The sequence below is a fragment of the Lipotes vexillifer genome, unplaced genomic scaffold, assembly GCF_000442215.2.
Source record: "Lipotes vexillifer unplaced genomic scaffold, Lipotes_vexillifer_v1.1 scaffold1293, whole genome shotgun sequence".
NCBI classification, from domain to species: domain Eukaryota; kingdom Metazoa; phylum Chordata; class Mammalia; order Artiodactyla; family Lipotidae; genus Lipotes; species Lipotes vexillifer.
In genome coordinates, this window is record NW_006790911.1 from 52,390 (window position 1) to 63,171 (window position 10,782).

At 37.5% G+C, this 10,782-nt stretch overlaps 1 protein-coding gene across 2 annotated transcripts in view; it reads right to left on the minus strand.

The window, feature by feature from the left end:
* HHIP (hedgehog interacting protein) overlaps positions 1-10,782 on the minus strand; it is a 90,637-nt gene that overhangs the window by 11,499 nt on the left and 68,356 nt on the right. For both annotated transcript variants that reach the window (XM_007463994.1, XM_007463995.1), the window contains exon 11: positions 7,436-7,517. In XM_007463994.1, coding sequence (XP_007464056.1) covers positions 7,436-7,517 — 82 coding nt within the window. The remainder of the gene's footprint in view (positions 1-7,435; positions 7,518-10,782) is intronic.

Genomic DNA, 10,782 nt, shown 5'->3' on the forward strand with positions numbered 1-10,782 from the left:
GTCACATATATATATATATATATATATATATATATATATATATATATATATATGGCAGTTTGGGATTGAGTAGGTGCTAAACTCAAAGAGGACAAAGGTAGTGGCAACTTGGTGGAGCTGTGAGTTGGACCGCCTAGTGTTAATGAAATTATTAGAACTTTCACAAATACCTGCTCAATTTTGCTCTATGGTTAAAGATGCAACCAGAATGAAAGCAGATAATGAAGCCACTTACACTTTGCAGTAATTTCATATTAAACTTTTTCCTCACGAGACGAGGCCAACCTTGCTATTCCCAAATTTAGAAGATCAGAACATGGACGAAGATATGAAATAGCTTTCTTTCATACAGCTAATTCCAGATAATCTGGAACTCTTTTCTAGCACAGCTTTCTACTCAACTGGTCCTTTTTAGGAAAAAGGGAGCTAGGCACCTGTGTTTCAGGCCTTATTAATCTCCCTTTCCAAACATCACTACCACTATACACAAGTATCTAAAAGGGTGTGTGGATCGCTTTCATTCAACTTTATCAGCTTACCTCAGTTTATATATTTCCAGGCCAAGATTAGGAAATGAAAAGTTATGTATTTCCTTAAAAGGAAAACCTAGGAGAAATGACTAATGAAACTGGATGATGAGGTTGTCTGCTTTTAGGGAAAAAAGGACAAAGTCCAATTTTATTAAATTGCCTTAGGTGTTTCTTGTATTATGTTTACAATGTCCTTAATTCAGAAACTGGTCCACTACAATTATTAGAAAAATAGGCATTTGCACTTTAATTCAGTGGACTTGTTCCTGAAAAATCTTGTATTCTACAAAATCTCATACTAAAAATAAGGCTTATGGGAAAAACAGAGTTGGGGCAGACCCCTCGAGATCCATGCAACTTCGTAACTAAAGCACTAGCAAAAATAAAACTTGGTACCTTGGGAGAGGGCAGCCCAGGGAGCAGGTCGGCAGTAGCTGGAGGAGAGATTTGCTCAGGGGAGATTGAAGCACACAAAACCAAAATGGTGATGGACGTGACGCTTTGAACTCAGGAGGGAGTGAAACCTGCAGAGAGCCATGCAAAGCTGGAGGAATGTCTCCTGGGGGAGGGAAACTCATTGCGGGCACTTATTTCTCATTTTAACAGTCAACTGAGAAGGCTCCTTCTGCCTGTACAGCAGCTAGGCTGAGGCCTTGTTCCCCCTGGTAGAACAGACTGGACCAAGAAGCCAACTCATGGTGAGTTTTACCCATCACCTTCTGGACCATTATCTGGCAACCTGTAATGTACAATGTTCTGGCATAATTTTGTTGTCCCAAAGTGGCAATATTTATCTCAGATAATATTGTTCATGTTTTAGGTAATGTATGCAATCTCCTGATTTAAGATAAAAATAAGCTCCTTAGAGGAAAGGACTAAATTCTCATGTATATTCTCCCTCCATAGCACATAATACAATATCTTGAACACAGGAGACAAGCCAAAGATACCTGCAGACTGATTCAATCTCATGACTTAATCTTGTATAACTGTACTTTGATATGATAGAAAAATAAAAACTGAAAAATTAGGGTACAATAAAAAGCCAATGCCATTGCTTCCTAATATAAAGAAGGAACCACATTCTGTTCAGAATTTTACGTCTAAAACCAATTTTTTTAACTTAAAAACTTGATTCATGCGCCAAAATTGATAAAAATGTTAGACACTAAATAAGAAATGTCTGCGACTGGGAAAATAGACAATTTAAGTAACACTTTGATTACAACATAATTCAAAAGTCTTAAAGCCTATAGTATTTTTCTTTTAGAAGCCATCTAAAAAATAAATCTTTTTCCCACTTAAAAAACTGTAGATCTACTAGTGTTTTAATTTTATATTCTATGAAGGCAGAAATTTTAAATATCACTAAATGTTTTAAATGGGAAGTAAAATTTGAAATGATTTTCTGTCCTTTAAAATAGCACAAAAATGTCAGTTTAAATTCTCTTTGAAGATTATTAGGATGATAAATTCCCAATTTTTGATGTTACACCTTTTGATTCATTTGTCAATGTTGACAAAAACGAGTCATTTAAGCAACAGATTTTTAGCTCAACTAAAATGAATTAGTAAAAAAATGATGCTAAGGTAGTTTTTTTTTTCTTTAAAAAGTATATCTTCCTCTAGAAACCATCTTTTTGCAGATATGTGTGGCTGTTTTATGCAAGATTAAATCTGCCTTTATCTCGAGAACTGTAACATCTGATGATCCACTGTCACAATAAAAGTAGAAGATATTCAGAAGGTCTAATAATATCAGATTTCCACCACTGTCCCAGGTGGGGGAGAAACATGGGTATTGAAAAGAAATGCTTTTAAGAGGCTCTTAACAAATGAGGCTCTTTTTGAAGAATATATTTTTAATTATTCATATTCTCCATTTTATGCCTTTTTAACAAATGCCATTTGTAAGTGGCAATTCAATCAAGTTTTCATAGCAATCTGTACAATTACTCTAGGAACTGATATTTCAACACTTAAAATTGATAATTTAAGAAAGAATATAATTAGTATAAAGCAGAAAATTCCCTTGAATGCTGTGGTCATATGTCACATCTTCAGAAAATAGGATGTAAACATAAGAAGCTTTATAGTATAGACTTTTAAAATAGCATGGTTGTTTAGAGAAAAATTTTTCATAAATTATGGCATAATATTTTGTGTATATTTTGAAATAGGTGATGGCTCTACATAGCCTTGTATGGAATACCCGAGTATGTTTAAGTGTGTTTGTGTGCGTATACACAGAAACACACAAATCTTGGTAAAATATGAATAAAATTCCAGTTACACTTAGGCCATTACCATATATTATGTATGCGTGCTCATCCAGTCATTAGAAGTTTTGACTTTGATCTTATCTCATTCTCTTGCAATATATCTTTAAAATTTCAGATGGTATCTGACAGCAGAGGAAGGATTTGTTCACTAAAAATATTGTGCACTACCACGTAAACTATAGCATATTAAGAATAAAATATAAGCTGGCACCTAAGTGTATACTCTTTTTAGTTATTGGAAATGTAGAAAAATTATAGCAAAAATGTGGACCATGCTTCCTTGTCTTTTAGATTTCAAATCCACCATGCTGAATGAATTTTTATAGGGCATATACTTGTTCATGACCTCTAGTGTTAAGAAATTCTGTCAGGTTTGAAAACTAGTCCCTCGTCGAGCCTGTGTCCCTGTTAATAGCTGAAAGGTCAATGGAGCTGCTAAACAGTTTGTATTACTGTCAGGGTGGCCATGAAAACACCGCCTGCAGCAAGAGGACTTGGCAGCTGGGTCAACAGGCACTGTGGGGATTTATCAACCTAGGGAGGCCACTTGCATAAAACTTTGACTGATGAATTGGGACTAGACTGGCTTATTGGGCTAAACCTTCTCCATTATGCATGGCTTTCTTTAGGATGGCAGAGCTGCCTGCCGGCTCCTTGAGACATATGCGAAGGATAAACAGAGCCAATTTCCTCTCATGAAGTGATTTTTGAGAAGAAAAAAAAAAAGCACACTGCAGCATCCAGTAGACTAAGGAGTAGGATGAAGATATTAAATAAACAAATAAATAAACAAAGAGCAGTAAGTGGGGTCATCACAGGAGGGGCAGGGAGGAGACAGGAGGGCAGTTTTTGATGTTGGTCACACAAGAGTCTGGGGACAGGACATTTCTGCAAAATGACCTCTGAGGCTGGGAATTTGCACTGTTAATTTATAGACCTCTTAAGGGACTGGGCTGTGTGACTTAGGGGGTTAACAGATAAGCAACGTGTTAAAATAGAGTAAGACTGGGTACACAGGAATTAAATCGACATGTTTAAGAATGATTTTATTTTACGAACTCCTGGAGAAATAACCCTGGAAACATTTCCAGGTCAGAAAAGGTCATTTAGTTTAAGTCCATCTGAAACAAAAATTAAAGAATCTTTTTCAATAGTGTGAAAATATTTGTGTTCTATAAAATAAAACTAAAGCTTGGAAAGTTCAAAACTCTGTTAGAATTCTTTCATCTCCATCCCTTAGGAGCGTTTGTGTGATTCTGAAAAGATTTAACAAAGACCAAGCCTCTAAGACATGACTTGGATATTCGAAAACTAGGTACTCAGGGCTCTTTAAAACTCTGTGGACACCTTGACCTCAATTTTGAAACTAACACTACCTCAAAAATTGAGAGATCACCCGCAAATAATTCTTGAATGCATGGAATGAACACCAATGGTACTAAAGAATTGCATATGCTTTAAATACAATATTTAATTATCTTCACAGCGCTCTACAGAAATGTAGCAGAGGCAGAATGATTACCTGTACTTTACTGACAGGCGAAGGAGCACAGTGTGGTGCCACAATGCAGCATCCACACTAAGGAAGATTCAGAGACAAGACCGTCTGACTGCCTATCCTGCCAGGATAGACTTCCTCATCTTGACAGGCTTCAGATGGCTCTACTAAGTGAGACTGAAACGAGTGTCCAGCTCTTGTCCTCAATGCTTTGACATCTGCTGGCTGAAGCAGCATCCCAGACCAAGGCATGCAGAACCCAGTACTTGAGGCTTTGGGGGACCCAGCAAAGTGGCCCAAGCAAGCTGAATGACTGACGGTACTGATTCGCCTCTAACTCCACTCTGCCATGAAATGAGACTCTTCCACTTCTGAAGGTATCCCTGTTCTAACAGGGAGGCAAAATTCCTCCCTTTTCTGCTTTTCCTTTAAAAACTCCTGAGTTCTAGTGAAGCCATAGAGAAAGCTGGTTGTATTCTCATAGAATTTTCATTTTTTTGATTGCAAACAGTGGCATTTGTTTTTTTATAACAGGTTATCTTGCCATCCTTTTCTGAGAAGGATGCCCACCGTAAATGATTTTAAACTTATGTAAATGATTATGTAACATATAGCCTGAGACCAGATTGCCCTTACAGACTGAGCTGGTAATGCTGGGACCTCGTCTACCTTTGTCAAAATGACCAAAGAATATTACACATCGTTTCAAAACTCCCTCATTTTTCTTATATGTGAGTGTGTGTGTGTAGGAAAAAAGAGAAAAAAACATAAATCTTATGGTGTGTAGGAAGGTAACTTCCATGATACATAATACAGAATACAAAAAATTTTATGATTTGTAGTTATTCTCTTTTAGAGTCATGAGTCAACTGAATGTTTGAAATTCATTCTGAAAACATTATTCTAACAAGTCTGGGGCTCTTCCATAAGAATACAGTTAATCTAAGATTTTAATTTGAGTTAGGTTTTTTGATGTAACAAGAAATGTCTGTGTATTATTTTTTTCCGTTGATGAGGCTCTTTCTTCAATTACTCCCTCAAACATTTTAGGAAAACAGTTGTGCTCTGAAGCAGACATCCTGAACACAGCTAGGTTAGTAATTAGCTCGTGTTTCCAAAATAATCCTGTTCACATATACTAAAAAGTGTCTGCTTATATAGAACTTCCACTCATCTGGGGAGAACTACTATAATAACAAACGTTGGCTTCCAAATCGAAACAGCATGAGGCTCCCAACAAATGTTTATGAAAACATTTGTTTTCTTATAGTCAGTTTAATTTTGAAATGTATGCCTGGGCCTGTGTACAAAGACTGTGTCTCTGGGACTCTGTTAATCCCCCCACCTTCTGAAAACCAAACACACATCTTAACCCTGGCCGCACGCATGACACGACTCACCAGAAACAGACACCATAATGAGAAGTCAGGCCTTTCAGGTATGTCACTCTGAGACCACCCTACGAGAGGAGGCCCCATGATCACAAAGCCAAGGTCCCTCATGGCAGCCCTGGTAATTAGACACTAATAATGGACTGAAGGTGTAAAATTCACCTCAACTCACCACCAACAGACTAAACAATCCAGAGGAAGAGCGAAACATTTCTGTGAGAAGCAGTGAGAATTAATAACACTACCAGAAAGCTTGCAAAAGAGCACATCAACTTTGACAAATATAATAGAATAACAATGGCTATTTTGAAACTAATGGCAATAGATCTGAGTGAAATCGTAGACCTCGTTCTGAATCGTTAGAATGCTATTTTATGAATTAACACTGGTTTGATTTTTGTTCTTAATATTGCCACCTTCAACAATCACCGGAGTGTCTGATATTTTATTTTTCATTCATTACTTTGCTTCTCACAGAAGGACACTGGTTTCACACTCAAGGAAGAAAAGAACCCTTACAGTGTGTAGATGGGTACTTTCTCTTACTGTGAAAGAAAATGTGTACTGTTAAATAGAGAAGGAAAGCTATCATTATCACTGTGTGATAGATGGGTATATGTGATGCCTTCTATCATAGAGAGATCACTTTTGGTCTCTTTTTGTTCTGCAGCACCATTGTCAACCTCTATTTTTCTCAGGAAAGATAGTGTTTTAGGGTATGGAAAAAGGACAAGAATCTCCATTTGTTAGTCAGTGAATTTTTCAGAAAAACATACACAATTTATAACCTACAAATATTTTTAAAGTGGAATTAAATGAATACTCTTAGTAAACTTTTCAGATTTTTGGAATTTTTTCTCCTAAAAGGGACTTGAAATTTGGGAATTTAAATTTTCAAATGGGCTCATGAAGCTAAGTTAGCATAGAAAGAATTAGAAATTCACAGCACGGCGAAGCTAGGGTCTGACAACTACTGGCGTTCCACAGTAGTCGTATATTATGGCTAATATCTATTTGACAGTATATAATTTTAGCAGCTTCTGAGAGTTCTGATTTTATCCGTGAAATTAACAACTGACTAATGATGACTCAAGATAATTTGAAAGTTGTGTGTGTGTTGAAGTTGGGTGGGTGGGTAGAGAAGAGCTGGACAGGGATAATTATATTCTCTAAAGGATTAAAACATTCACATCTTCCTTTTGCTGAAATAAATAACAAAATATTTCTTCAGCTTTCATTTGTTTAGTCACAGAAGCTGTGAGCATCCAGTTATAAAATGAGGCTCCAATGTTGAGCTGCCAAAATAACTTATCCTGATTACCTAACAAAAGTCATACTAAGCATACTAAGGTCTGCCAGAATGTTCCTGGTTTTCTCGAAAGGAAAGGAGGGTTTATTGCTTCCAACAAGAGAGCGGAAGCCGCTGCCTCATACATCAGGGTCCTCCTCGGACATTTAAGTGAGGACCCCGATTCCACAAATATAATGCTGCTTTCAGATGACAACAAAGATGCCATGAACGTGATCGAAATAAGGCCTTTAAAGTTCGGGGTGTTCAAGTCTAGGCCTCAGAGACTGGAACTGAGGGTCTCTCAGGAGAGCACTTAGCAGATGGACAGGGCGGAAATGTTCATCTTTGTTGAGGGCTAACTGCAATTCCATCACTAATTTGAATGCACTGGAATAACTAAGAGAATATTACTTGACTTAACGGAATATTAAAAAAAACCTCACCTTTTGGGATCTACAATTTTGTAGAGTTTTCCATTGTGAGTCTGGGTCATACTTTTACTACTTGATAGAATGTAAACTTCACCTATGAAGAGAGAAATACAATGTTAATCCACGGTATTACAAAGCCTTACCTTCTTTTGCCTAGCATTATTATATATATATAATACGTATGTATATATGTATGTGTATGTGTATGTATATACGTATATTATATATTCATACATCCTCAGAAGATCACTTGCCTGAGTGCATCCAAATTCTGGTCACTTCTCCCCACATCTCACTATTACTCCAGTGTGAGCAGATATTAATCTCTCACCTGGAGGATGGCAACAGCCTCCTAACTGATCTCCCTGCTTCTACTCTTATTCTTCTATGTTTATTCTCAACATACCAGTCGCAGGGATTCCTTAAAAGGCAAGTTAGATCGTATAAATTGGATCACACTCCTCTGTTTCAATACCCTCCAATGGCATCTAATCTCTCTCCCAGCAAAGGTAAGTCCTGACAGTGGCCTACAATGTCCCCTCCCTTACTGCTCTGACCCCATCTGCAATGTTTCTAGCCTCACCTCCTGAATTTGGACATGCAAGGCAGGTTCCTGTCCCAGCCTCCTGTCTCAGGACCCTGGTGTCCCAGGCTCCTCCCACCTCAGCATCTGTCCCAGGTCCTATCTCAGGCTCCTGTCAGTAGACCACCACTAGATGCATTGTTCCCCTTTCAGGTCTGTGCTTAGATATCATCTTTCTTGACTTCTATTTAAAAGTACACTTGTCCCAACTCCTAGCTATCTCTATCCCTCTTTACAACTAGATTTTCCTCCTAAGCACTTATTACCTACTAATGTACAATATATTTTTTAAAAATTATTTTTATTGTCCTCCTTTAGGATGTAAATTTCATGAAAACAGTTTAGATTGTTATCTCTTTATCTGCTCCTGTATCCCCAACTCCTAGAACAGAGCTTTGCACTGAATAGGTGCTCAATAAATAGTTGTAGAATGTGTGTGGAATGGCAAGTTTTGTCTTTATTTATTCCACCCAAGATTCAAAGGTTTGGTTACCAAGTTGTTACTGTTAATTGATAATTTGAGGCCAGATGGCATTGGGTACTCCTTTTTAATTTTTAGCTTTTTAAACAAAATACATTTAAATAAATAGCTGGGGGGAGAGAGAGAGAGACACTTCTGCTCAATCCCAGTTCCATGTCTCTGATTCCTGACGCCAGGCTGTGTTCCTGAAAATGAACTACAACAGATGGAGTACCCTCTTAGGAGAGAACCGCTCTCGTTTATTACCACTCCTTCCACATAATTCAATATATAGAACTGATCACATGAATAGGAAATTAGAAGCTGTATTTGTGATTATATGTTTATAAGGCTTTAAAATTTATATTTGTTTCTCATTCATGAAATAGGTCTTGATTTAGTCTATATGTCTCTTTTCTACTTTATTATTGTGTATTAAGCACACTCTACTACTTTCTCACTCTGGAAAGGATGTTATGGGATTTACATTAAAAACACAGACACAACAGAAAAAATAAAAATGACGTTAAAGGGCAAAGGAATGTAAGTAAAAAAAATCATATTTATTTCAAGTACTTTATGTAGTTTACCGCATTTAGTCCTTACAACAAACCCATCCTAATTTTATGGTTAAAAACACACACACACACACACACACACATAGAAAAAAGACTCTCAACACTTTTTGTTTCAAAAAATGAAAGCTCTAACTCACTTTCTTATTGGCTCTTAATTAAAAACCAAAGAGTTTTGCATTAAAGAGTGAAAGTCTATTTATTTTCAATTATGAACTATACACTATGTTGTTGCTTTTGGACAGTAAGAACTGTATATGCTTCATTTCTTGGTTCTCCTTCCAACACTGTATTAAGTGTGGACAGATATTTGGATATTTTAATGGGGGTGATGCTAATAGGATGAATGATGGTGAGTCACTGGCAGTAAGGTCTGGGGAAATCAAAATGATTCATCAAAATGATTCTAAATACTCATCTCTAACTCTGCCACAAACAATGTGATCCTAATTTATATTTTAAAATCAGAGTTTGCCAATGACATTTAAATTACAATTACAGAAGATTTAAGCGAGAAAAGGTATCTTTCTAGTTCATTTGAATGGGGTAGGAGAATTTCAAGGGAAAATTAAACACAAGATGCTTTCAATGCTAGATAGGAGAAAGATAGATTGGACTTCTTTTCTTTGAATCCTTATATTCCTGCGGCTTTGAAATCTGTGTGTTGTGTTTCAGGAAACTTGTCTGAGTCCCTTGGTAACCTAAGTGAATGGCATGGATATGTTTCTGATGAATTCTCTGTTTGATGTAGGAAAACCAAATCTGCGTGTTTAGAGTAAGTAATTCTGATTTAGGGACTTCCCTGGTGGCGCAGTGGTTAAGAATCTGCCTGCCAGTGCAGGGAACACGAGTTTGAGCCCTGGTCCAGGAAGATCCCGCATGACGCGGAGCTACTAAGCCTGTGCACCACAACTACTGAGCCTGCGCTCTAGAGCCCGCAAGCCACAACTACTGAGCCTGCGAGCCTAGAGCCCAAGCTCCACAACAAGAGAAGCCACTGCAATGAGAAGCCCGTGCACCGCAACGAAGAGTAGCCCCTGCTCACCACAGCTAGAGAAAGCCCGCATGCAGTAACAAAGACCCAACACAGCCAAAAATATAAATAAATAAATTTATAAAAAAAATTTTAAAATTATTAATAATTCTGATTTAGACAGAAACACAACTTTTCTTTCTTAATAACTAGAAATTTATCTCCAAGGCTGAAGAAGCATGGTAGCTATAGTTTGTTTGGATATTATTCTTTAAAGGGAATCATTATGAAAACTACATTTATCTCTGAAATTTAAAATTGGTAGCATTTCACCCTTTGATTGGTAACATTTCAATATCAACTTCTTTTTGCTTGTTAAACTGCATACATTTTGATAACATACCAACAAATAAATTGTATGTTATCCTGGAGATTATCAATGAGAAGATAATTTCCATTCTGTTGGAAAACAGATCTACAAAGTCAGATTATCTTGCACAAATTTCATGCCTCGATGGGCAAAAAAATAAGGGATAAAGTGAGATTCAGGGGCTTCCCTGGTGGCGCAGTGGTTGAGAGTCCGCCTGCCGATGCAGGGGATGCGGGTTCGTGCCCTGGTCCGGGAGGATCCCACATGCCGCGGAGCGGCTGGGCCCGTGAGCCATGGCCGCTGGGCCTGCGAGTCCGGAGCCTGTGTTCCGCAACGGGAGAGGCCACAGCAGTGAGAGGCCCGCGCACCGCAAAAAAAAAAAAAAAAAAAAAAAAAAA